General features: G+C 44.5%; 1 protein-coding gene across 2 annotated transcripts; it reads left to right on the top strand.

Annotated features, from left to right (window-relative positions):
* Window positions 1-710: 710 nt before the first annotated feature.
* xpo7 (exportin 7) lies at window positions 711-24,938 on the top strand. Of its 2 annotated transcripts, XM_054756497.1 has the most exons (28): window positions 711-882; window positions 2,317-2,463; window positions 2,603-2,696; window positions 2,774-2,940; window positions 3,011-3,076; window positions 3,155-3,259; window positions 4,965-5,130; window positions 5,231-5,304; window positions 6,848-6,967; window positions 7,086-7,232; window positions 7,308-7,480; window positions 8,762-8,955; window positions 9,046-9,151; window positions 9,267-9,402; window positions 11,446-11,519; window positions 11,611-11,691; window positions 11,799-11,862; window positions 11,935-12,043; window positions 16,360-16,466; window positions 16,537-16,625; window positions 16,697-16,804; window positions 16,878-16,960; window positions 17,063-17,277; window positions 17,356-17,494; window positions 19,273-19,430; window positions 19,503-19,601; window positions 19,704-19,831; window positions 21,942-24,935. In XM_054756497.1, exons 1-28 carry the CDS (start codon window positions 850-852, stop codon window positions 22,033-22,035), a joined length of 3,276 nt encoding a protein of 1,091 aa, XP_054612472.1. In that variant the 5' UTR covers window positions 711-849; the 3' UTR covers window positions 22,036-24,935. The 2 variants fall into 2 exon arrangements, with proteins under 2 accessions (XP_054612472.1, XP_054612471.1); XM_054756496.1 differs by having other exon boundaries at window positions 3,011-3,259; window positions 21,942-24,938.
* The last annotated feature ends 2,011 nt before the right edge of the window (window positions 24,939-26,949 follow it).

Below are 26,949 nucleotides of genomic sequence, written 5' to 3'. Positions count from 1 at the left end.
CCCCCTCCAAACGTTACCAGTTGGCTGAAGAAAAGCACAACGCGGTTACACTATTTGACGTCAGCATATTAAATGCCGTTAAGGCGGTTTGCATATAAGAATGATTGCAAATGATCGTATGTGGTGGACATTGTGAAAACAACGATCACATCTCCATCACGCGCGCTTTCGCCCGATTTCTTTCAGCACTTGAAACATATCCGCTGCTGACGTCATCGGCATTTTGAAGGCAACACGATGTAGAGCCACTAGAGATGAACACAAACGGCGTAGTAAGTGTTCAACTTTGACTTTGTTCGAATGAATGAACGTCGGTCCTAGTGGCTCGCTTTCGGTTTGTATTCTTCTTCTGGGACAAAAAGAGAACGGTAGCTGCCCGTGCAACGGCGCCACTACTGGCCCCAGAAATCATTGCAGCCTTACGGTTTCACACGGCGTCAGAAAAGTTGACTGTTTTGCCTCAAAAGGCGAATAAAACAATCTAGGTACACAAAAATAAACAATCTTCCTGTCAGTTTATGTTTGTATGTTAAATAATATCATACTAAATACATATTTTGATTCCATTTCACAAATATAGGGATGAATGCGTTAATTGAAAAGGAAAATAGCGGTGTGTTTGCAGCCAGACCCACTAATTCTCCTTGGGATTCCACATGCATACATCCAGGGCGGGTGCTGTAAAAGCTGTGGGATATATTTCTGGTACAAAACGTGACATGACAAAGACAAAAAACGTCAAATCAAAGTCAACATTCCGCTCATGTTATGGACACAATTGCAATGGCGCGGGGGCGCCAGCAGGGGCGCTGTTGCCTGCTTGAATAGCCATAAGCGGGGGAGAGGTGCATGAAATGGAGAAAAATGGCGGATCATGTGCAGGTAAGTGGAGCTTTCACGTTTTTGTAAGCGCCGCTTTATCCACGCGTGTGGGACAGAGTCCAAAGGTGGACGCGGGCGCCGTGTCCCAGGCGGGGAGGTTGCGGCTTGGCCGTGGGAGGACGAAGGCTGCTGGCCGCAGAAGGAGAAGGATGGGGCCGCTTGTGTTGACTTGTGGCCTGCTGTCATCGCTCAGGCTGCTGCTGTTAGCTTGCTAGCCGCACGGCCACTTCCACACTGCAACGCAGTGAAGCTCCACCGAGCGTGGTCGGGGGGGGGCTTTGAGAACCACACCACCCGGTGTCCGTGCCGGCGGGAGTGCGTGGCTGCGGGCGAGTGTTTAATGCGGTTATTTGAAGCAAGTAAACAATGGACGCTGGGATCGCTGGAGCTAACCGCTTACCTGTCCACTTGGCGCCACTGAGAGGCGCAATGTGATGCAGAAAGAAGACTTTTCTGCATTTTACGTTTGTCTCGATGGACTTTTTGTTTTGACTTAACGACTTCATATGTGAATCCCACCCATTAGCAAGCCATGCGAACGTTTAGCATAAACTCAGACGTCAACTTCTCCCGCCCGACTCGTCTGTAAACTTCCCCGTTTTTCACTAAACGCGTGTTGTACGCGTTGTGAATTGAGATAAAGCGTGGAAAAAACTATAAACTACAGAAATGTGTCATCTGCAGCCTTTTGTTTATCATCGTTACCAAGCAGCGCCGTGTTGTTTAGCTAGACTGTAGCTAAGCTAGCGCCTCATTGCAAAAGCGACAAATGAAAGTTGGATCAAATTCAAACTTTATCAATGGAGGGAAAAAAAAGAATCCCGTCGGCTGTGTGGCAGGGTGACCGTGTACTACTTTGAATTCACTTTACTTACGTCCTGCACGCAAAACACTTAATGAATGAAATGAAAACCCTTTTCCAGCTTTCGCTTGCGCGTCAGCTGGTCACGTGACTGGTGGACCAGCCAGGACAACTTGTGTTGCGGTAGCTCTACCATCTGTGCTAACGTTACTGTTGTGTAAGCGCACAAAAATCATCATGGCACACACGCACGAGACATTCCATTTCAATTTGCTCCTATTGTAGTATTTGTTGTTGGAAGTCACAAGCAATACCTCCTTAAGTGTGTACTACAGGATTTCTTGTTCTGTGTTACACGTGTGTGTGTGTGTGTGTGTGTGTGTGTGTTTCGCTGTGACTTTGTGAGGCTCCGTTTCCATCAGCCCACCTTTCACCTGGCGCCGCCATTTTGGATGTCCTTGTGTGCCTCTGCACTTTTTAAGTGTCAATCATGTCGGACTCGGGGCACAAAGTCACTTGTCGCATGTTTTATTAGCTGACATGTTTCCTCGTGTGAGCACCAACTGAACACACACGCGCACACACACACGCATGTACGCACGCCTACTCACAGCGTGTGTTTGACTGATAAGGGCCTCGCCCAGCTGGAGATCCTGTGCAAGCAGCTTTATGAGACTACGGACACGGCCGTGCGGCACCAGGCGGAGAAGGCTCTTGTGGAGTTCACCAACAGTCCAGACTGCCTCAGCAAGTGTCAACTGCTGCTGGAAAGAGGAAGTGTGAGTAGTACACAACCGCGCGCGCATACACACACACACACACACACACACACACACACACACACACACAGATCTGGGTCCTCGTAGGACTTTCGGAGATGATGTTTTTGCCGTATCTGATGAGCATTCATGTCTGCAGTCGTCGTACTCTCAGCTGCTGGCCGCCACCTGCTTGTCCAAACTTGTGTCCCGGACCAGCAACCCTCTGCCCCTCGAGCAACGCATCGACATCCGTGAGTGTGCCCTTATGTGCTGGGCAGGGCCTAGAGACCGCCGCGCAGGTGATTTGACGTGTGTGATGCCATGGCAGGGAACTATGTGCTGAACTACCTGGCCACGCGGCCAAAGTTGGCCGCCTTCGTGACGCAGGCACTTATCCAGCTCTACGCCAGGATCACCAAGCTGGGCTGGTTTGACTCTCAGAAGGACGACTACGTCTTCAGGAACGTCATCGCCGACGTGACGCGCTTCCTGCAGGTGGGTGTGGGGGGGACAACGGCAGTGCGAGCGGTGTGGCGATGACGAGCTCACCACGGTGTGCCTGCAGGACAGCGTGGAGCACTGCATCATTGGCGTCACCATCCTGTCCCAGCTGACCAACGAGATCAACCAGGTGAGAGCGCCGTCCTCGCCGGGCCTGGCTCGACGCCACTTGTGCACGTGGTCAGAACGCCGTGTATTGTCTCCACAGGCGGACACGACGCACCCGCTGACCAAACACAGAAAGATAGCCTCGTCCTTCCGAGACTCCTCCCTCTTTGACATCTTCACACTCTCTTGTAACCTCCTCAAGCAGGTGAGCTCCAGCGACGCTGCTTTTGTTGCCTCTCATCTGAGCGGATGTCATCAGGTTGGTCTCAAAGACTAGCTTAGCTAACAGGAGGTCGCACGGGCTCCTACAGCCAGTCTGCTTGCAAGAAACGCACGGAGGGTGCGCGTGTGAGGTGCTGATTTTTGAATTTTGAATTTTTGACCGGTCACGTCAAACAAACTCCACGGGCGCTTATGTGTTTTTCATGTTGCAGGACAAACTTGCGCACTTTGTATGTCGTCCGTGTGTTTTTCATACATTATGCCGGTATCAGGTGTGGGCAATACGTACATTTTTTTTCCCCCACTCTGCACTTGTGGACTCGCCACTTGTCGTGCACCCCACATATGTAATCAGTAGGGCCGTCACAAGACACTCGGTTCACACGACAAGACGATGCATGAGATCTTAACATCACTTTTAAGAAAAATACAATGAATACACTCTGTGTATGCCAGCAGTCTCCCCTCTACCCACTGAGACAAAGGGACAGTACGTCTGACAAAGGGGCTCACTCCGTTCACTCCATGCTGAAAGCAATGCACAGAGTGAATCCTCTTCCTGCACAGATGCACACGGCAATATATTGATTATTCACTCCATTTTCATTTACTGTGTGATTCGTTGATTTATCATTGTCCCAGGCCAGGTGCCTACTTTCATTCAGCCTCTTTGTGGGGCAGAGCCAGGGTGCTAGCAACAAGCTAGCCTTGTGAGAAAACATACGCTAACAAGAAGGAAGGCACAGAAGTGATGGCTTCTAAGGCGAACGCAACAGCCCCAGTGTGGGAATATTTTGGATTTAAACAGAATGAATAAGGTTAGCGCATTTGTTCGAAAGCAGTGATGAAGGAAAAGGCGAACAGAACTTGCTACAAAAACAATCCCCGTAGTCCCGCGGAACATTATGTGGGAACTGCACCACCTCGGGAGGAAGTGCCAGCCAGGCTTTTGCGCTTCACAAGTCCGCGTCTACTTTTTCCTAGGAAGCAATGACTCCTCCTGCAGTGGGAGCTCTGGCACGTCAGTCAGGTAAGAGCCCTCACAGCAAACGATAAAGTTAAAGCCGATCACAGCGAGCTGAGGGAAGCAGCGAGCCGGCATATGTTATACCATATAATGAATGAAAAACGGTCTAAAAAAATGTCGATAATATCGATTATCAACAATGATTTGTAGCACAATTATTGCCTAGCGAAATTCGTTATCGTGACAGGCCTACATCGAGTGCACGACAATAGTACATGTGACGCGCATTGCTCCCGTATGCATTGTCACCACCACTTCCCGCATCCATGATGCAGTCGTGGCATTGTTTGGTCTCGTGTGACGCCATGCAACAGCAGGCATCACCCCTATAGCGTCATATTTGCAAGGGACCTACGAGATGTTGAACTCCAGAGAAAAGAAAGCTCTCACGGCTGCGGGTAGACAATGTGCAAAGAGCAGGAAGGAGGCAATAAACTAGACAAAAAAGAGGCAGTTTACAGTTGTGGGAATTGCTGACTAGAAGTTTACTCATACTTCACCCCTGTATTACCAAGTTACTCATTGCCACGCAAAATTGCGTACCACTGCGGGGGCAAAGCGGGTGCAAGTGTCCTCCCAGCGCAGGGCGATCTTTAAAGCCCGTGCTGGTGTTGGAGTTCGGACTGCGCAGTATGAATTGATGTGTTTTTTTGTGGCGCAGGCGTCCGGGAAGAACCTCAACCTGAATGACGAGTCCCAGCACGGCCTGCTGATGCAGCTGCTCAAGCTGAGCTACAACTGCCTCAACTACGACTTCATCGGCACGTCCACTGACGAGTCGTCCGACGACCTCTGCACCGTGCAAATCCCCACGTCGTGGCGATCAGGTAGCGTGGCGGCCTGCCAGGCGACGCCTGCTGACTGCTGACGGCAGCTGCAAACCGTCGATGGCTCCAATGACACTACTTCCTGTTTCCTCTCCTGCAGCGTTCCTCGACTCTTCCACCCTGCAGCTCTTTTTCAACCTGTACCATTCCATCCCGCCTTCGCTCTCTCCACTGGTGAGTCACAGCATGAGCACATTGAACCTTGTACAAGCACCGGACCCCGCCAGTACAAGGGGCAGCGCGATACGCATGCAATACACAGCCAAAGCAGTTTTATTCCCAAAGGTTGAATGCAGGCAACTTTACCCATCTTGGAAATGTTTTACCGTCAGTCTGAAAGGTTTGTGCACTTCTGATTCTGTTGGAGATACAATATTTAGGACTCTGTGTGCTGGAGGTGTTCACTGGGGGTGTTCGCTATAATGAAAGCCGATACGGCCTTTTAAGCTCCACAAGCAGTCCTGATGTGGTAGTCAACACGCAGTGTATACTTTGGGGTGGCAGAAACACGGCTAAAGGCGAGTGGGGTAGCTCGTAGACGCCGCATGGAGCGCTGAGCTGTACGCCGATGGATGTGGCAAGAGTCGGAGCAGAGAAGATGCCTCAGGGAATAACATTTCACAGGTAAGACTGCCCATAGACTGCGTGATGTGGCCATTAGAACCTTTAGAACAGCGTTTTGAGAGCGTCGTTTGCCCACATTGTGGAAAACGCTGTATTCCTGCGTGCAATTCATTCATGTCTACGGGGTAGCGGGAATGTAAAAATAAAATAAAATGCAGAAATAGCGTCTGGTAGATGTGGTAGTAGGCCTGCCACGATCATTGATTAATCGATAAATTGACATGCGTGTGTGCTCCATCCGCTGGTCTCTCTGTGCCACACAGGCTGGATGACGAGGGTTCACTCTGCATCTGTCTGTGTGTATTGGTTGTTAAGGATGACAAGAGGGTTCACTCTGCATCTGTCTGTGTGCATTGGTTGTTTGGTAGCCAACGCTTACTGAGGCGTTTGCTCGGCAAAGTAAATGCAAGCAAAATGGTGCGCACTCACGGACGACGTCGCTCGCTACTTTGCAGAAGAAGTGCAACCATTCAGTGCGGTTGAAAAGACAACATTTTGGGAAATGTTTGACAGACAGCACAAACTGCTTGGGAGAAAGTACATGTCACAAACATTTGTGCTAAATAAATAATGAAAGAATGGGCTCAGAACTTGGGCCGATTCTGAGATACAGTATGTCATGGTACACATATTGGTGTGTCGGATATCGGCAAAAAAGCCAATATCGGACATCCCTATGGATTAAAAAAGAGAATCTACAAAGATCATTTCAGAAGAAAGTTTAAGTATTGTGGAAATAAAAACAGCAAAAATGGGGGGGAAAAAAGAGCAATGAGTGAAGTTGAAGCAGTTTGATGAGGTTACATGGGGGTGGTGTCACACCTGCCTTTTTCCCTACACAGTACATGTTGTCATCCTTGCAAATGCTAGTACGCATCGATGCTCTCCAGGCCTGCATTTTGTTGCATTTGGCCGCTTTCACCCCCAAGCCTCAACTCCGAGACAAGTCCAGTTGCCTCCATTCAGCCTTTGCACATTCCCATCATCACCTGCATGACGGACACAGCAGTTAGAGAACACAGCACCATTCAAACGCCTCGATGGACACATGTACATTTTCACCTGTGTGTGTGTGTGTGTTTGGTGGGTACAGGTGTTGTCATGTCTAGTTCAGATTGCATCTGTCAGGAGGTCGCTGTTCAACAATGCAGAGAGGGCAAAGTTTCTCTCGCATCTGGTGGACGGCGTGAAGAGAATACTGGCTAACCCTCAGGTAGGTGTCACGCAAAAGCGCTCACACACACACACACACACGCACGCACGCGCGCGCGCGCGCGCGCGCACACACACACGCACACGGGTGAGTATGTGACGCTATGCCATGTGCCCAGTGTCTGCCTGACCCAAACAACTACCACGAGTTCTGTCGGCTGTTGGCGAGGCTGAAGAGTAATTACCAGCTGGGTGAGCTGGTGAAGGTGGAGAACTACCCTGAAGTCATCCGGCTCATTGCCAACTTCACCGTCACCAGTCTGCAGGTGAGCCCCCACTCCTCAGGATGGGCCACCCGGGTCCTAGTGGCGTGTGGTCACGACGCGGTGTCTGTGTTGCAGCACTGGGAGTTTGCACCCAACAGCGTCCACTACCTGCTGAGTCTGTGGCAGCGTCTGGCAGCATCTGTCCCCTACGTCAAAGCCACAGAACCACACCTGCTGGAGACATACACACCTGAGGTCACCAAGGCATACATCACATCACGCCTCGAGTCCGTCCATGTTATCCTCAGGTGAGCCTGCCTCTATCTCTCTCTGTATATATACTACAGTACTGTGTGTGTACATGTGTATATACTACGATAGGGTGTATGTGTGTGTATGTGTATACAGTGGTGTGAAAAAGTGATTGTCCCCCGCTGTTACAACATAACTGAGATGAATTGAGATCTATCAGTGTGGAAAAGGTTATAAAGCCATTTCCAAAGCTTTGGGACTCCAGCCAACCACAGAGAGAGCCATTATCCACAAATACACGTAGCCAAAACTGGGAACAGTGGTGAACCTTCCCAGGAGTGGCCGGCCAACCAAAATGACCCCAAGAGTGCAGCCATGACTCATCCAAGAGGTCACAAAAGACCCCACAACAACATCCAAAGAACCGCAGGCCTCACTTGCCTCAGTTATGGTCAGTGTTCATGACTCCACCATAAGAAAGACACTGGGCAAAAACGAGTTCCAAGACCAAAACCACTGCTGAACAAAAACATTAAGGCTCGCCTCAATTTTGCCAAAAGACATCTTGATGATCCCCAAGACCTTTGGGAAAGGTTGAACTGTGGTTGAACTTTTTGGAATGTGTGTGTCCCATTACATCTGCATAAATTTCAGAAAAAGAACATCACAGCAACAGTAAAATATGGTGGTGGTAGTGTGATGGTCTTCAGGACCTGGAAGACTTGCTGTGATAAATGGAAGCATGAATTGTGCTGAAGGAGAATGTCGGCCATCTGTTGGTGACCTCAAGCTGAAAGCAACTTGGGTTCTGCAGCAGGACAATGATCCAAAACACACCAGCAAGTCCACCTCTGAATGGATGAAGACTTTGGAGTGGTCTAGTCCAAGTCCTGACCTGAATCCTATTGAGATGCTGTGGCATGACCTTAAAAAAAGGCACTTCATGCTGGAAAAGCCTCCAATGTGGCTGAATGACAACAATTGTGCAAAATTCCTCCACAGCGCTGTATGTTGAAAAACCGTATTAGGTTTAGGGCGCAATCACTTTCACACAGGATCATGTAGCTTTGGATTTTTTTTCTCAAGTTTCATGTAAAAACTGCATGAAGTGCTGAGTTGTGTTGTCACAGACTAATATTTACATTTGTTTGATCTGAAACATTTAAGTGTGACAAACATGCAAAAAAAGTAAGAAATCAGGAAGGCGGCAAACACTTTTTCACACCACTGTATATACTGTAGTACAGTAGGGTGTGTGTGTGTGCTTGCGCGCGCTGACACGTGTGTGTGTGTGTGTGTGTGTGTGTGTGTGTGTGTGTGTGTGTGTTGGAGAGCAGGGATGGTCTGGAGGACCCTCTGGATGACGCGGGTCTGGTGCAGCAGCAGCTGGACCAGCTGTCCACCATCGGGAGGTGTGAGTATGAGAAGACGTGTGCTCTTCTGGTCCAACTCTTTGACCAGGCAGCGCAGACCTACCAGGAGCTTCTGCAGTCCACCAACTCCAGCGCCGCTGACATCACCGTGCAGGAGGGTATGTGTGTGTGTTGTCCTTGTGCCAGCCAGCACCATGTATCCCAGCAGACATCTCCTGGCTGCGATGTTGCATGCTTTTATGCTGCAGGTCGCCTGACGTGGTTGGTTTACATCATCGGGGCTGTGATCGGCGGCCGGGTGTCATTCGCGAGTACCGACGAGCAGGATGCCATGGACGGCGAGTTGGTGTGTCGGTAAGAATCTTCATGATGATGATGATGATGATTATGATGCCGCTCTGGTCTTTTTCTACTTGGTCTTATCCTCCTCCTTTTTCTTGTCCTTTCTTCCTTCTCATCCTGCTTTCAGGGTTCTGCAGTTGATGAACCTCACCGACTCCCGACTGGCGCAGGCGGGAAACGAGAGGCTGGAGCTGGCCATGCTCAGCTTCTTTGAGCAGTTCAGGAAGATCTACATTGGCGACCAGGTGCAGAAATCCTCCAAGGTGAGAACACCTCCCACACCACCAGGAAGACTTGGCTGGCAGGGTCTGCTCGTTGTGTTAGTGACGTGCGTCAGACTGACTGTTCTTTGTGTTCACTGCGTTCCGACCCTCTGCTTCTGTCTTAGCACCCCCTATTTTTCCTGTTTGGCTTGAAGAAGCACATGTATGAAAGATAGAAATACATGCTTTATGGCATCCACACGCAGCACGTCTACTCAAGTTCATTTATTTCACTCCTATAATTCAGTAAGTCAAACTCTTATGTTCTATAGCAGGGCTTCTCAAACAATTCAACGTGTGACCCACATTTCCCAATGGAAACACGATCATTTACGTCTATTTCTTTTTATTTTTACACTTTTATTTAAGTCACTTTTGTTGTTTAAAGTATTTAATTTAAGTCATTTTTTACACTTCTTCATCTTCTTGACACCTTTTTGTGTAGGTCATTTTTATTTTACTTTATTTTTTACTTATTTCAGTCATTTTTATTTTATTTAGTTATTATTTTTAATACTTTTATTTAAGTAAACCAAGCAAATGTATTTTTTTTATCACCTGTTATCTTTTGAAACATAAATACATAATTACATGTCCAAAGTGCATTTATTTATTAGTTTTTGTTTTTCAAATTAACTTTTTAGTACTTTTAAGCCATTTTTTATTTATTTTTACACTTTTATTTAGATCCGTTTTATTTTTTTATACTAAATTAAGTCATTTTTATTTTTGTATTTATTCCTTCATGTATTTTATTTTTAGATACTTTTATTAGTGTAAACCAAGCAAATGTTTTTTTGTTGTTTTAATTATCTTTTGAAACATGAGTACACATAATTCCATGTCCAAAGTGCAATTTAGAGGGATTTATGACCACATTTTATCAAGGAAATGAGGAAGAAGATATGAGGGGAATTATGTCATCTGCGGCGGGGCGTGGCGCACACAAAAAAACCTTATCGGCCACCTGAAACGCCAGCCACAGCGTTTGAAAAGTGCAAAAGCTTTGCCAGAGACCTCCGTGGCATCACACCGGCTGCTCGGAACGTGTGTCCGAATACAGTGCTTCTTGCTGGGCCACAGCAGGTGACTCCTCCCCCTCTATATACTAAGTCCCCAACTAACGAACACAATTGGTTCCAGACGACTGTTCTTAAGTGGAATTGTTCTTAAGTAGGGTAAAAGGTAATATTACCAATGATATAGGTACTACATGTACGTGTATACATATACAGTATATGTGTATGTATGTTATTACCAATGATATAGGTACTACATGTACGTGTATACATATACAGTATATGTGTATGTATGTTATTACCAATGATATAGGTACTACATGTACGTGTATACATATACAGTATATGTGTATGTATGTTATCACCAATTATATAGGTACTACATGTACGTGTATACATATACAGTATATGTGTATGTATCTAAATATGAGTTTGGATGCAGTAGTAATATTAAACCAGGATCATTAATGAAAAAAACAATAATAAAAGTGATATAATAATACGTAATGATAAATGTTATTTACCTTTGAAGAGGAGTGGTCCAGCATACGTCGTTGTGGTGGTGGAGGAGGAGGAGGAGTTATTGAAAAAAAGGACAAATGGTGGTGGTGGTTAGACTCTTCTAAAAGAGGTAGTGTTCTGTGGGTGGTGTAGAATTAAGCAGGCCTATTAACTCTTCATAAACTTTAATCACACGCTCTGTCCGGGTTGTATCACACAACTCTTAGCCTTCCTCTCTTCTCTTCCTGGTCTTCCTGTACCTGTTGGTCCCATTAGCAGTGTCACAGTGCCCTCTGCTGGTCAAGCATGTACAGTATAAATATGGACTTACAAGTATAAGGCAAAACACATGAAAAAATAGACCAGTCGGCTTGTGTTTGTATCTCTGAGTGTTCGCACGTCGGATGTTCGTTAGTAGGGGACTTAGTGTACTCTGCTTCTCCTGCCGAGCAGGAAGCTGCTGTGCCAGCTGGGCAAGGAAGCACAGCTGCTAACTCTCTCTGTGTGTGTGTGTGTGTTATAGCTTTATCGTCGACTTTCGGAGGTTCTTGGCCTAAATGACGAGACGATGGTCCTGAGTGTCTTCATTGGGAAAATGTGAGTGGCCGTCAACCCTGCTGTAAACACACGACGCTTCCAAACATGGTAGTGGGCGTGAACATGTTTGACGCCTCTCTTCCTCCCCCAGCATCACAAACTTGAAGTACTGGGGCCAGTGTGAACCGATCACCTCCAAAACCCTGCAGCTGCTCAACGACCTCTCCTTAGGATATCCTTGCAAATGCAGTCACGTAGTCTTCAGGCGTCGTTTAAGTGGCGTGGTTCCTACATTGTGATATCCCTTTTCATTGGCTGCTCCTTGACAGATGCCTTCACGTACAGTAGTGTCAGGAAGTTGGTCAAGCTCAGCGCAGTCCAGTTCATGCTCAACAATCACACTGTGAGTGTTCCTCTCGGCCGTGGGCACACGTGCACACTGTGGACACACGTGCTGACGTCTTGTTCCCCTCAGAGCGAGCACTTCTCCTTCCTGGGGGTCAACAACCAGTCCAACCTGAGCGACATGAGGTGTCGCACCACCTTCTACACGGCTCTGGGGCGCCTCCTCATGGTGGATCTGGGTAAGTGCCGTTCTGTGTGCTCCTTGGCATGCCAGCTGTCGTCCCCCACCCCCCACGCCCCACCCAACACCCTACAAGGTCCTGTTTCAAGGTCCTGTTTTTTTTATGCACACCAGGGGTGTACAAACCTTTTCCAGTGAGGTCCACAAAGTTGATATTTTGTAGATATGCCAGGAAGTTATACATATTTCATATTGGCTTTGTCATGTAGGTGAAAAAGACATCAACTCTGCTCTTTTTGTCCCTCCCTTTTTTTTTAAATTTTCTAAATGTTTACAATTTTCTAAATATTTAAATGATTTTTTTTTTAGTTTCTTCTTATAATTTTATGAATTTATTCCCATAATACATACATACAGTAACTTTTTGCCCAGCCAAATTTTCCAAAAGTGACAATTTTATTTTGTTTTCTTCTCATATTATTACAGCTTTAAAAAAAAAAAAAAGTTTTCTTGAATATGTCAAGTCTATGCTACTGAAATGAAAGTTTTCCATCTAATATTCCAAGTTTATTTTTGTTAAATTGCGAACCCCCCCCCCCCCCCCCCCCCCCCCATGAATACAACTTTTTTTTTCTCTTAATATTGTGACTTTATTCTCAACTAATTACAGCTGTTTTTTTTTTTATTTTCCAACTTTTTGGACTTTATTCTTGTAAATGTTCTTTTTGTAATATTATGACTTTATTCCCATAATATTATAACTTCCCCCCCCCAACCTAATTTTCCAAAAGTTAGAACTTTTATTTTGTTTTTTGATTATTATTATTATTCTCATAATATTATGACTTTAAAAAAAAAAAGTCTTTTTTTTCTTTAATATTTCAACTTTAGCCTACTACTATTTGTTTTTTAGAGCCCGACCGATGTTGGTGGCTGAAAAAAGCCAATATCTGATATAGCAGCCTGTATTCCTCAAAATGATTCCTACCCTTGTTAACATGAGATGTTTTATTTTTGGCCAAAGCCTCAAGCTGGGTCAGGTTGGTTGCTTTCCTGGCCATCACTCTAGCCTTCAAGTCTGGCTGCAAGGTCTCTCTTGGATTCAGGTCAGGCCATTCTAGGACGTTGACATCAGTGTCCTTGAAGCATTCCTTCGCTACCTTGGCGGTATGTTCTGGATCATTGTCTTGCTGGTACTTCCAGCTGTGGCCCGAGTTGGAGTTTCTCAGCAGATTCCTTCACGTTTTCATCAAGGATCACTTGATCACAGGCAAGGACCACAACCAAGGCCCTGCTTGAAACACTTGACCAGGCAGGGACGAAGGTGTCAAGGTCCACCATCTAGCCACTCTTGCCCAGAGGAGGTCTCCATGGACGTACGCCTCGGAAGACGCCGGCGCTTGAGAAGAAACACGTGGAGGCTGCTAGAGGTCATCTGAAGCAAGTCCCCAGCTTTTGGTCAACCATCCTGTGGTCTGATGACACCAAGTTGGAATTATTCAGCCACGTGGATGTTAAATACGTCTGGAGAAAGAAAGGGGACGCATACAATCTGAAGAACACAGTGCCCACCGTCAAGCATGGTGGTGAAAACATAATGCTATGGGGATGCTTCTCTTCCCGTGGCACAGGAAACCTCATCAGCGTCCAAGGAACCTTGGGAAAGGAGGATTACATCAGGATTTGCTGAGGAACTCCAGCAGAAGTACCAGCAAGACAATGATCCAGAACATACAGCCAAGGTAGTGAAGAAAAGCTTAAGGACAACGATGTCAACGTCCTAGAATGGCCTGACCTGAATCCAATGGACAACTTGCGGCCAGAGTGATGGACGGGAAAGCGACCAACCTGACCCAGCTGGAGGCTTTGGCCAAGGAAGAATGGGCCAAAAACCCACAGGAGACGTGCAGGAAGATTGTGTCCACGTGCGAGAACGATCTAGAAGCCGTCATAAACAACAAAGGCTAGCTATCAACTGTTAAAGACATTGGACTCTGTAAACCCAGGCTCGGAATCATTTGGAACATGACATTTTGTACAAAACCATGAGTAAAATACCCGTGAAATGAAGAATTTCCGCAATTGTGTATGGTTGTTATTCTTTCCCTTGTTGGTCACATAGAAATCATAAACAAACTTGGCAAAATGCATTCATTTAATCACAAAAATCAAACGTCTCAAATTAGCAAGGACAAGAGTGTCAACATAAGGACATGCTAACATGCACACTGCGCATGTTGCATCAAACGTAACGCCTCCACCTCTTATTTGCTCTTCCCCTCGCTCACTGGCCTAGAATTGGATACTATAGTTGAGCATTTTAAAATAAAAACCAGTGGCTGCATTGGGCTGAAAGTGATGGTGAAGGCTAATGTCAGGATGGATATTTTCAAAAACATCTTACCAATACCAATGAGTCCTATTACCAGCTACTGAGAACTTCTATCTGTAGCCTCTGAGTATTTGCAAACAGCTGAAAAACAAATTATACATTTGCCCCCCCCCCCCCCGTTACGATAACACATTTTGCTGGTCGATAATGGCGACGAATTATCACCGATAATCGATATTTTCTATTTTTTTTTTTTTGTACATTTACACCACTAGATGCTATTCAAGTACCTATGTGAGCCACATTAGTGCATGCGACACAGTCTGTGAGCGCGCACCATTTTACATTGTTTTCTTTATATTTATTCTGCCAACCAAACGCCCCAGTTCCCACACTGTGGATGTGGCATTCGCCTTAGAAACGATCGCTTTTGCGCCATTGATTTCATTGATCATTGATTTGATGATTGTGACAGGCCTACTGAATAGTCTATATTGTTATTGATATTGTTGATTTCATTGAAATGTGATTCCTGTCTCTACATGCTTGCATTTCCAATTGATTGTGTGTGTGTGTCTGTTTTGACGCTGTGGATTGTTTTCTAGTCTTTCCGTTCTGAAAGTTTGATTGCAATAGTGATTGCAATAGAGTAGGGCTGGGTGTTATGTCAATATTTTTAAAATATCGATATTTACTTTTACACACGTCAAAACCAGCAGAAGCCCGGCGGCTCCAGTCGAAGCGACAGCGTCAGCGGTGGAAGAATTTGTCGGCAAGGAATAAGTGGTAGCTCAGTAATGTGGAGGCACTTTCAGTTCAGAGCATAAAAAAAAAAGTTTTTCACCACTTTAAAACTTGACACCAACTCCAATACGAGCAAAGCGGTATCCGATCACATTGCTAAAGATATGGTCCCTCTTGCAAAGGTTGGAAAAAAAACGGCTTTAAAGATCTGCTGAAAACGATGGACTCGCCATGTCCAGCGAGCTTTGCAGTCACAATAATTTAGCATGACAAGTTCTAGCACAAATGTACAAGGAAGTCATTCAGACATACTGAACAGTTGCTAAGCCGGATGCACTTGACAGGTTGGTGTTCCTGCCGCAAAATAAGTACACGCTTGTGTCTTCTAAGAATGGTCACGTAAAAAAATACTACAGTTCAATTTCAAGTACTTTCGAGTTGCTGACATTTGAAGTTGCTCTTAAACTGGGCGCTCCTTCATATTTTAGTCTTTTGTTATTAGCTGAGGATTTGGGCATAGCTAAAGGTTTGTTGTAAAAAATAAAAAAAAATTTGACCTTTTCTATGTTTACTTCTAAAAGCTGTGTTTTAAAGGCTATTTTTAGATTTTTCTTTTTTATGTGCCGCTTGCATGAAGCTTAAAAATGCCCCCCGTATATGGTCGTTCAACCTAAATGAGGGGTGTCCAGCGAGGACCATATGCTAAAAAATGAAAGGATGCGAGGGCCACGTTGATATTTTGTAAAGAAAAAACTGCATCTTTGCTTTTTGATATCAGTGAAAAAGCATATTAGTATCAACTTCACTCTTTGCTCTTTTTTTCCTATTTAAAAGAAAAAAAAATTCAATTTTTTTTTTTTTAAATTTTCCAACTATTTCAACTTTTTTTGGTAAATTTTCTTCTCGTAATTGACTTTATTCCCTTAATATTACTTTTTTTTTTTTAAGTATTTTTTTCTTTTAACACAGTATTTTAACTTTATGCTACCAACATGACTTGCTGTTTTTTTTTTTGTTTTTTTTTTTTTCTTGTTAAATTATATTTTTTGAAAAAACAGCCACGGGCCACAAATGGCCCCCGGCCCGCACTTTGGACACCCCTGACCTAAATGTATGGGGATATGAGTTTTGGTCCATATTGCCCAGCCCTACAGTCGAGAGAGCTCCACTCCGTGTGTGCATGTACGCGTGTGTTGAAGCTGTAAACCTCGGGGAAAGCCCGCACGTGCGTGTTTCTCTAAGCACGTATGTCGGCACGCCACTGAAAGGAAGGTTTTTTTGTGTGTGCACATGCGCAGGCGAGGATGAGGAGCAGTTTGAGCAGTTCATGCTTCCTCTGACGGTGGCCTTTGAAGCCGTGGCCCAGATGTTGAGCACCAACACCTTCAACGAGCAGGAGGCCAAGGTGACAACTCATGTAATGTTGGTAGTGTCCAGAGTGTTGGTGGTCCAAGCACCGAGCCTTTTTCTTGCAGAGAACATTGGTGGGGTTGGTGCGAGACCTGCGCGGTATCGCGTTCGCCTTCAACGCCAAGACCAGCTTCATGATGCTCTTTGACTGGATGTATCCTTGGGTGTGGCGTTGGCTTTTTGGTGCGCTTGGCGTGTGTAGCTGTCCTTGATTCAGGGCCACAGATATCCGGCCTACATGCCCATCCTGCAGCGGGCTATCGAGCTGTGGTACCACGACCCGGCATGCACCACGCCCGTGCTCAAACTCATGGCTGAACTGGTTCACAACAGGTAGGCGTGCACGGCATGCACGGGGGAGGCGGGGCACCTAACTGACCTCGCGGTGTGGTTTTAAATGTCGTAGATCTCAGAGGCTCCAGTTTGACGTGTCGTCGCCCAATGGCATCCTGCTTTTCCGAGAGACCAGCAAGATGATCACGACCTACGGTGATCGCCGCCTCGCGTTGTAGAAAAGAGCAAATGTAGCAAAGTGTAGCAGGTTCTTGCCAGGGATGACTCCTTAAAGATCTGGGTCTGTGTGTCGGCCAGGCAATCGCATCCTGACGCTGGGCGACGTGCCGAAGGACCAGGTGTACAGCGTGAAGCTCAAGGGGGTCAGCGTGTGTTTCGCCATGCTGAAGGCCGTGCTCAGTGGAAATTACGTCAACTTCGGGGTCTTCCGTCTCTACGGCGACGATGCCCTGGACAACGCCTTACAGACCTTCATCAAGCTGCTGCTGTCCATCCCTCACAGCGACCTGCTGGTGCGTGTAGCATCTCAAGCCTCACACACCGCCCGCTCTTGCATCCCAGTCGCCTTCTGACATGCTGCACCCCCACAGGACTATCCCAAACTCAGCCAGTCCTTCTACTCCCTGCTGGAGGTTCTTACCCAGGACCACATGAACTTTATCGCCAGCCTGGAGCCTCACATGGTCATGTACATCCTGTCGTCCATCTCGGAGGGCCTCACAGCGCTGGGTAACTCTTTTTCTTGTCTCGTCCCAGTGGAAGCATCCACACCGTCAGCCTCGTCTGCTGTCGGGCTTCTAGAACGTGGCCTTTCACTTTGTGCCCCCCAGGGTTGTCACCTCGGAACCTTGGTTCATGTAAAAAAATATATGCCACAATTTGGTCTGGGTTTGCGTGCATTCCCCTGTAGCGTACAATATGGCACGCATCTTGTCCTTGTTATGAATACACTGCGTCCAACTGTTTTCGAACACATTTGATATGCGTAAAACAAATGTAAATGTACTTAAATAACGAATGAAAGGATGAACGACATCATGTAGCAGCAAGATCAACACAGACGCCACCTTCATGTTTGGCTAGGAGTTATTTCTTGACTCCAATAGTGTTTCTCATATTCTTACAAAATGCTGCCACATGCGACTTTCTTTGGCTCCATTTTGCCTTATTTTGCAGCTGTGATCAATAAAAAAGCACAGACTTGAGGTGAGAAATACTACTGAATTCAAGAAGTAACTCAAAGCAAAACAGGAAGGTGGTGTCTGTTGATCTCACTGCCACGCAGTGTCTTTGCCAACAGTCACGTCTTCAATGAAGGTAAAAGTAAGCCTAAGTGTTTATGTCTAAAAATGTCTTTTGTTAACATTTTTGGCTTTCTGCAACATATTAATGACACTAACCAAGGTTCCACTGTAGTCGTCCTTCACCACTTGGCACTTCACATTTCACGACTTCACTCTGTCATGTTTTTTTTTTTTTAAATGGTGGAATAGTCAAATAATATCCATATTTAAACAAATGCCTAAATGAAACATTTCCAAGCATGGCAATGGCTAAATGAAGTCAAATACAAATAAGGCATTTCGAAGACACATTCAAAGACATTGTGACTATAGGGGTGTTATTTCATGTTTAGAGGGCTCTAGTAATGCTAAAAAGCATATTGAGAAGGCTGTAAATAGGTTTTCTATATCTTAATGTCTTATTTTCTCTTATGTCTACTATATTGGGTAATAGGAGTGTAAAGGTGACTATAGGGGTGTTATTTCATGTCTAGAGAGCTTTAATGTTAACGTGTAATTAGAAGGTGGTAAACATGTTTTCTCTGTCTTATGTCATTTTCTCTTATGTCTATTAGATTGGGTAGTAGGAGTGTAAAGGTGACTACGGGTGTAATTTCATGTCGAGAGGGCTCTAATGTTAAAAAAAAAAGCGGATTTTGAAGGTGGTAAACAGGTTTTCCACGCTCTAACTACCAAAATAGGAATCCTACATTGTGGAAATTCACTTGCCTCTGAAATAATTAACCGCAGTACACGAGGGACGACTGTACTAAGCTGTCATGAGCTAAGTGTACTCAGTATACTTACTGAAGTGTAATGATGCAAGTATTCCAGACCCAAACTACGACGTGTGTGTCAATATTCCCTTCAAGTCAGCACTGTGTAGCAAAACAAGAGACTTATTCTTATTTTGTCCTTGAGTCTTCACGGTTTTCTCGGTCTTATTTTCTTTTATTATGTCTACTAAATTGGGTAATAGGAGTGTAAAGGTGACTGTAGAGGTGTTATTTCATGTTTAGAGGGCTCTAATAATGTTAAAAATCGTATTTAGAAGGTGGTAAACAGGTTTTCTATGCCCTAACAAGAAAATATTTTATTTAGAAATAAGAAATCCTACTTGGTTGAACCAATGAATCACCATAAACGAGGGATTAGTGTGTGATGTACGATGTCACCACATCTTCTCATGGCATTTCCATGTTCGTGTGTGTGTGTCTGTTGTAGACACGATGGTGTGCACGGGCTGCTGCTCCAGTCTGGACCACATCGTCACCTACCTGTTCAAGCAGCTGTCTCGCTCCACCAAGAAGCGTCCCACGCCGATGGCGACGGACGACCGCTTCCTGCACATCATGCAGCAGCACCCTGAGATGATCCAGCAGGTTCTCCTTGTTCTCTTTTGTGTTGTTTGGATGTTTTGCGGGGCTGGAGGTGAACATGTGGTTGTTATGCAGATGCTGTCCACAGTCCTGAACATCATCATCTTTGAGGACTGCAGGAACCAGTGGTCCATGTCCCGACCGCTCTTAGGCCTCATCCTGCTCAATGAGAAGGTGAGAGATCTCGCTCTCTCTTCCTCCCTCACACACACACACACACACACACACACACACACACACACACACAGTGTGCTTGAATGTGTGCTTGATTGGCAGTACTTTGCTGACCTGAGGAACAGCATCGTCAACAGTCAGCCTCCAGAGAAGCAGCAGGCCATGCACTTGTGTTTTGAGAACCTCATGGAAGGGATTGAAGGCAACCTCCTGACCAAGAACAGAGACAGGTAACACACAACGAACACACACAGCTTCACTCGTGTTGAATATGTTAAGAGTAATGTGTCATAGTTGTAGCATAAAGTTGAAATAATGAAAAATAAAAGTTGGAATACTATGAGAAACAAACAATAGAAAATGGTGGGTCAATTTTTGGAAAAATTGGGGAAACGTAATAATAATATAATATTACGGGAATAAAGTCATGATATTACGAAAAGAAAATTTACAAGAAGAAAGTTGAAATACAGTCAAACCTGTCTTAGCGGCCACCTTTATAGAACGGCCACCTGCCTATAGCAGCCACTGAAAAATCCCCCGCAGCAAATGTACATGTTATAGACCCTGTGTATAGCAGTCACCTGTCCAACGCGGCCAGCGGCCACCCATTTTGTCTCCCTTGGTCAATATCTGACCGCATATAGCAGCCAAATTACCGACTCAGGTAGAAGCTTCATGCACGAAAAAGTTTCATTTTTTGTTTTTCCCGTCGTGTGTAGACTTTAATTACTGAGTCCTAGCTCAGTCACAATCATTCACAAGATCCACACAAACTGTCAGTTGTTCCACATAAAAAAGCCGTCTTCTTTTGAGCTTGCTATTTCCTGGTCAAACATGTAACTTTAAGAGCATTTGTACCAAAACATTACCGCAAAGTAGGCTGGGAACAGGACGTGTATATACTGGCCACCTGCCTATAGCAGCCACTGAAAAATCCCCCCCAGCAAATGTACATGTTATAGACCCTGTGTATAGCAGTCACCTGTCCAACGCGGCCAGCGGCCACCCATTTTGTCTCCCTTGGTCAATATCTGACTGCATATAAATTACCAACTCAAGTAGAAGCTTCATCCACGAAAAAGTTTTGTTTTTCAATCAATGAAGCCGTCGTGTGTAGACTTTAATTACTGAGTCCTAGCTCAGTCACAATCATTCACAAGATCCACACAAACTGTCAGTTGTTCCACATTACTTTGCAATGCCGCCCTGAAAAGATTCATTGACGGCCAAAACGGTAATCTTCCCACTTTGCAATGCCGTGAATAGATTCTAAAATGGCCAAAACACCTGAATAAAACAGCTAAGATTTCACTTAATTGCTGACTAATTAGAGATTAGAAGCCCATTCAATAAGAAAGGAGCGATTGTATTGTTAGTTTACGACGATCTTCGCACCTCACACCCATTCATGACTGCTTCACGCGCATCCGGTTAGATCCCATTCCTCCGGCTCGTTCACTAAAATTTTTATTTCTTGCTTTTAAAATGGTGTTTAAAAAAAAAAAAAAAAATCAAAGATGGAAATTCATTTAAAAAAATATTTCTCCGCTACTTATATTTTTTATAATTTTATTACCTTTTTTTATTTAATTTTTAAAATGATTTTTAAACACAAAATTTTTAATTTTTGTGGACATATTAATATGTGCGTGCACAAATTCAAAATGGCCGCCAACCTGTTTATAGTGGCCACTTTTGCCGTTTCCCTTCAGCGGCCCCTATAGACAGGTTTGACTGTACTGCATATCCATCCATAAAATATCTTACTTCAAATTGTTTTCAAGTTTAAAAAAAAAGACACATTTTTAAGATGTGGCGGCTTTTATTTTGTAGTGGCGCACCGCCACGATCAATTCCACGTAGCAGAAACCCTGAGTTGTATTCTAACAAGAAAAAGTTTCAATTTTATGAGAATAAACTTGTAATGTTATGGAAAAACATAGAATTTGAGTAGCATAGGGTTATAAAAAAAATAAATCATTATGAGAAACTAAACAAAATGAATGTGTACTTTTTGGAAAATTACGTTGGAAGTCATAATATGGGACTAAAGTCGGAACTTTGTGGGACTAAAGTCGGAACTTTGTGGGAATAAAATCACAATAATACGAGAAGGAAAAACTACGATGATTATTTTAGAAAAATGTAGATATATTTGGCAAATGGTGAAAAAAAGGTGAGATGCAGTTTATCTTGAAGTGTGTGTAACTTGTTGGAACAATATTTGAGAAAATATGAAAGTAGCATCCTTTCACGTGTCGCTGTGCCGCACTGGGCGCCGTGTCTGGTGGGCGCGCAGCCAAGTTTACCGCCATCTTGGTGTTTATGTGCTGGCAGGTTCACTCAGAACTTGTCGGTGTTCCGGCGGGAAGTCAATGACAGCATGAAGAACTCCACGTACGGCGTCAACAGCAACGACATGATGAGCTGACATTCCATGCGGACCAGTCTTACCCAGCAGCAGATGGAGTACCGCCGCCCCGCCCCCACTCGGCCCCGTACGCCCCCTGCCCGTGGCCCCCCCGCCGCGGGCTCGTTGATAATATTCAGCCAATAAGCACCTGTGTCACATTGCCCCACCCCCTCCTTTTTGATATGAGCATATATAAATATATACAGATCTATTTTAACGCCAGTCAGCTTCGGTTGCACGAGGAGGATTGGGGAGGGAGGGGGGTCGCATGTGGAAGCACGGGGGGTTGGGTGGGGTGGGGGGGTGAGGATGAGTGTAGTAATTTGCTTCTGCCTGCCTTGTATAGAAAGACAGGAGTCAAGTGTACATTTTCTTTACCATTTTCATCATCTTTCTATGGATGCGTGATCGAGCTTTTTACAGCGTAGGACGTAGTGCAAGTGGACGTGGACAGGACGCGCCCGACCTTCCCAAACCAAACGCTTCGGAGGACCTCACTCCCTGGACGCAGCATGCGGCCCACTCCCCGTAGCTTTCAGCGGCACCGTCGACCAGCTCAGGTGTCGTCCTGTCGCACGGTAGCCTCTCGTCCGGGGCGCTCCTCCTAACCCACCCGGAAGATCCCTCCGTGACGCTCAGCCTTCTCCAAGCGGCTCAGTGGAGCCGCGGAGCAGCTCCACTGACGCGTCATCCCCATCGGAGCGCCGCGTCCACCAATTTGTTTACTTTGTGGATTCCTCGGATCGGGTTGTGGTCCTCTTTGGTGTGTGTTGTGGTGTGTGTGTGTGTGTGCGCGTGTGCGTGCGTGTGACGGCAACACTAGCGCCCCCTGGAGGAAGTCGGTCTAGTGGCAGGAAGGTCGTCGGGCGTTAGCGGCACGCGGTGCCTCCTGGTGGATGTCTACTTCCTGGTTTGTGACTGAATGTGTTTGGAAGTCTGCTCGTGTAGTGTCAGCATTGTGACTGCAAATAAACCTCATCGTTTTTACTAGGACACGCCTCCTCTTTCTAGGACACGCCTCCTCATAGTCTCGTTCACCCGAGCCGACCACGAAATACACTATTGATATTCACTGCATTGATAAGAATGAATATTATACGGAGTGACAGGTGATGGGTGGATCAGTATGATACAAGCTCTTCACACTCAAAATTTATCCTCAAATCAAAATAGAAACTTTAAATATCATTTCAGGTCATCTCATGTCTGTAGAAAAGACTACAGATCAGAACCAGAGCCATGTGTGAATTGTGAATAAAGTTTTCATTCTTATAGTACTTCTTAACTTATTTGAATGGTGTTATTTTACTTGTTTTCTTTTATTGTTTACAATATCATTTTCACATAGTTTATATGATTCTGTCCTGTTTTATATTAGTGTGGCTATACCTCAATACGCCGTACTTCAGGTTTTAAAATAGTTAAAATTCATGTATTCAAATCAATGTGTTTAATCAATAACTTGTCTTTATGCTCTGATATGGAATACGCTACATTTTAAAATGTACACGACACGAGGCGAATTTGCACAAAGTATCAGATCGGTAGCGCCGATACCATCCTCCATAGAACGTCACTAATTTGCACATAATTCTATTGCTGGGTTTCACAGGGCGTCACATCCGGCTGTAGGCCCCGCCTCCGACTCTGTCGAACAGGCTGAGATGGAAGTTGTTCAAATATGCATTCAGAAAAACGCTCTTGCTAAGATAGTCCAACCCAACAACGAAAAAGTTGAGGAAACGCAGATAACCTACCGTTTTGGGTGCTTGCTAACCAACCGAGGCTCTCCTGGAGTGGAGCCGGGTAAACAGTACCAGGTTACAGTGAGCAACTAGAAGCACAATTTACACTCAATTCATAGTTCACAATGTTGGAAGAAGTGGAAAAGGTCAAATGTAACCACCTGGAAGAATGTCCAGCTATGCTTAACGGAGGGCTTGGAAGTGAGGCTTGCTCGCCAGCTAGCTTGCTTCTAGCAGCCCGAAAGGAGTGCGTAAAATCCGGCTAAAAATTGGTTCCGGAGCTCAAACAGCGCAGCCAAACGACGAAGGACATGTACAAGAATGTATTCATGCACACTGACTGGGTGTAGAAGGCAAAGTGGCACCGTTACAAGCTAGCTTCCGCTGCTTTTCCATCGTCTTGTTTTCAACTATTTCATGTCTTCGTGCACTCACGCGATTGGAGCGAATCATTTCAGCCACACACACCGTTATTCACTTTAGTTTAAAAAAATATTACATAGACATATAGTGTGGGTGTGGGAGTAGTTTATGCTTCCCCACCCGCCACCACTATCACCTGGAGTGCCTCTAGGTCACGTGGTTGAAGCCAAGCAACTATAGGTTGCGTTTTGTGATCGCCATCTTGGTACGTATGGGAAGGAACGGGACTAATTCCACTGATCTGTACGAAAAAAAACTGGATAGATCATACGTCGCACGCGCCCGTGCCAGCCGCTGAGCTGACGCTACAGCGCACGCGCGAGAGGCCATCTTACCACTCACATTTCGAACGTAGCAGACTACATTGGCACAGCGTACATAGTGTACAAAGCAGATGAAGAGGCTAACAGAACATCTATATTTGACATTAAAAAGCGGGGAGATTCTCCCATTCCTTCAAGTAACGCAACCTTCGTCCCTTAAAAACCATTTGATACGTTATTCTCTATCTTTTGGTTATATTAAATGTACTTTTCCCCTTCCAATTCTCATTGCCTTTGGGACAAAATTGTACTGTGCACCCTGGCTCAGCACTCCCCTATAGCAATGATAGTTTTACTCCTCTAGAAAGAGATTTTCATTTGAACTGCATATCCCATCCCTTTTTTCCACTAAAATCCATGGTCATCATCCTTTACTTTTTGTTTTACTTTCATACAATTCACTATGCTCTCGTCTGTACAAAATATGAATCATAAAAAAGACAAGTTTTAAAATCATTTAACATTTTGATGATTTTTTTGTTTGTGTTATGAAATAGAAATAAGCTCTTTTCTGATATAGAAATATATTTTAACAAAAACCACAGGAATAATATGTAATATAATATGTAATAATATATAAACATTGTCTCCATATGGGGGTTCATTTGAAATTCGGGTAAACAAAAAAAAAAACATTTTTTTATATTTGCAAGCAACCGCAAATGATTTAGTAGTCTAGTGGTGGTTGTTTGTTTACATAGCCCCCACGGCCCCCATGTAAAGCCCTTATGACTCAGGTATGGTATGATATCCACAGAATGTTTAAAAATGATCATACCCGAGTCCTTATGACTAAGCTCAAGCACACCCGTTGTGCGAGATTAGTCTGAAGACTAACCTTGCATTTGGTGTGAGTGGCTAACAAACTAACAACACACTTAACTCACAAGTTCTGACATAAGACTAGATCCCTGCTAATTAACAAATTAAGACACTTGCATCCTTTAACAAAGTAAGGTTTTTTGAATTTGTAATTCTTTTAATAGGAAAAAGGAACATAGTGGCCTATGAAAGTTTAGATTAGACCTAATACAACCATCAATTTTTCAATAGGCAATCATTTGTACTATGCAAAATGCAATATGTGCGGCACACAATGGTAAATGCCACTCCACTCTCCACCAAAGGAACCCTTAAATGATCAATCATAAGTCTACATTTCAATCTTACTTAAACGTGAAATGTTCGTCCACAGCCTTTGAACTGGTGATTTGTGCAGAGTTAATAGCTGCACATGCAGGCATCTTAAGGCAAAATTGGTGTCCAATCCCAATTAATAAAAGAAGTTCACCACGAATGCAAAAGATTGTCCGAGAAGTGTTTCTTGTGAGTGGCAATATGGCGGCCGCGTGGCTTCACAAGTCATTGACCAATGGCCTATCCAGATTCTTTAAGTACAGATCAGTGGACTAACTCCAGTGGTTGCAATTCACCATTGAAACGAAGAGAAGGTGGCCGAAGAGGTTTTTAAAAACATTAATGAATCATCACTGTGAAGTACGCATGTTTAAGCAAAATATGCAATGTGAATCGAGCATTTTCAAGCATAATGGCTAAATGAAGTGAAATACAAGATTCACAAACGCATTGAAAGACACATTGTGATGTGTAGTGTTGTACACTGGCCACTAGGTGTCAGTAATGTTAGCTTGATGCCAACAAAGGGAGTAGCGGAAGGAAAAAAAAAAATAAACAAGGATTTCTCCCAATGCAAACATGAGTATATGTTATGGCTTATTTTCTCTTATTATGTCTGCAAATTGTACACCCTTTTTGCCGCAATGAAGCATAAAAATGGCTATATGAAGTAAATTACAAATATAAGGCATTCGGAAGACGCATTCAAACACGTTGCAATGATATGTAGTATCCTACACTCTTCACTAGGTGTCAGTAATGTAATTGTAATGTTGGTTCAGTCTACTATATTGGTTAATAAGAGCACAAAGGTGACTATAGGGGTGTTACATTATGTCTCGAGGGCTTTAATAATGTTAAGTGTATTTAGAAGGTGGTGAACAGATTTTCGATGTCTTATTATGTCTACTATATTGGGTAATAGGAGTGTAAAGGTGACTATAGGGGTGTTATTTCATGTCTAGACGGCTTAAATAATGTTAATAAGCATATTTAGGAGGTTGTAAACAGGTTTTCTCTGTCTTATGTCTTATCTGTTATGTCTACTATACTGGGTAATGTGAGTGTATAGATTACTATAAGGGTGTTATTTCATGTTTAGAGGGCTCTATTAATGTTAAAAAGCATGTTGAGAAGGCTGTAAATAGGTTTTCTTTATCTTAATGTGTCTTATTTTCTCTTATGTCTACTATATTGGGTAATTAGAGTGTAAAGGTGACTATAGGGGAGTTATTTCATGTCTAGAGGGATCTAATAATGTTAAAATCCATATTTAGAAGGTAAACAGGTTTTCTCTGTCTTAT

Source organism: Dunckerocampus dactyliophorus, chromosome 17 (assembly GCF_027744805.1).
Source record: "Dunckerocampus dactyliophorus isolate RoL2022-P2 chromosome 17, RoL_Ddac_1.1, whole genome shotgun sequence".
Classification (NCBI taxonomy): domain Eukaryota; kingdom Metazoa; phylum Chordata; class Actinopteri; order Syngnathiformes; family Syngnathidae; genus Dunckerocampus; species Dunckerocampus dactyliophorus.
This window is presented reverse-complemented; position numbering and strand designations above follow the sequence as displayed.

Coding starts and splice junctions, on each gene's coding strand:
- xpo7 (XM_054756496.1), top strand. CDS start 850: ATGAAATGGAGAAAAATGGCGGATCATGTGCAG. Junction 9,403..11,445: donor AGGTGCAGAAATCCTCCAAG/GTGAGAACACCT, acceptor TGTGTGTTATAG/CTTTATCGTCGACTTTCGGA. Junction 16,467..16,536: donor TCAACGAGCAGGAGGCCAAG/GTGACAACTCAT, acceptor TTTTTCTTGCAG/AGAACATTGGTGGGGTTGGT.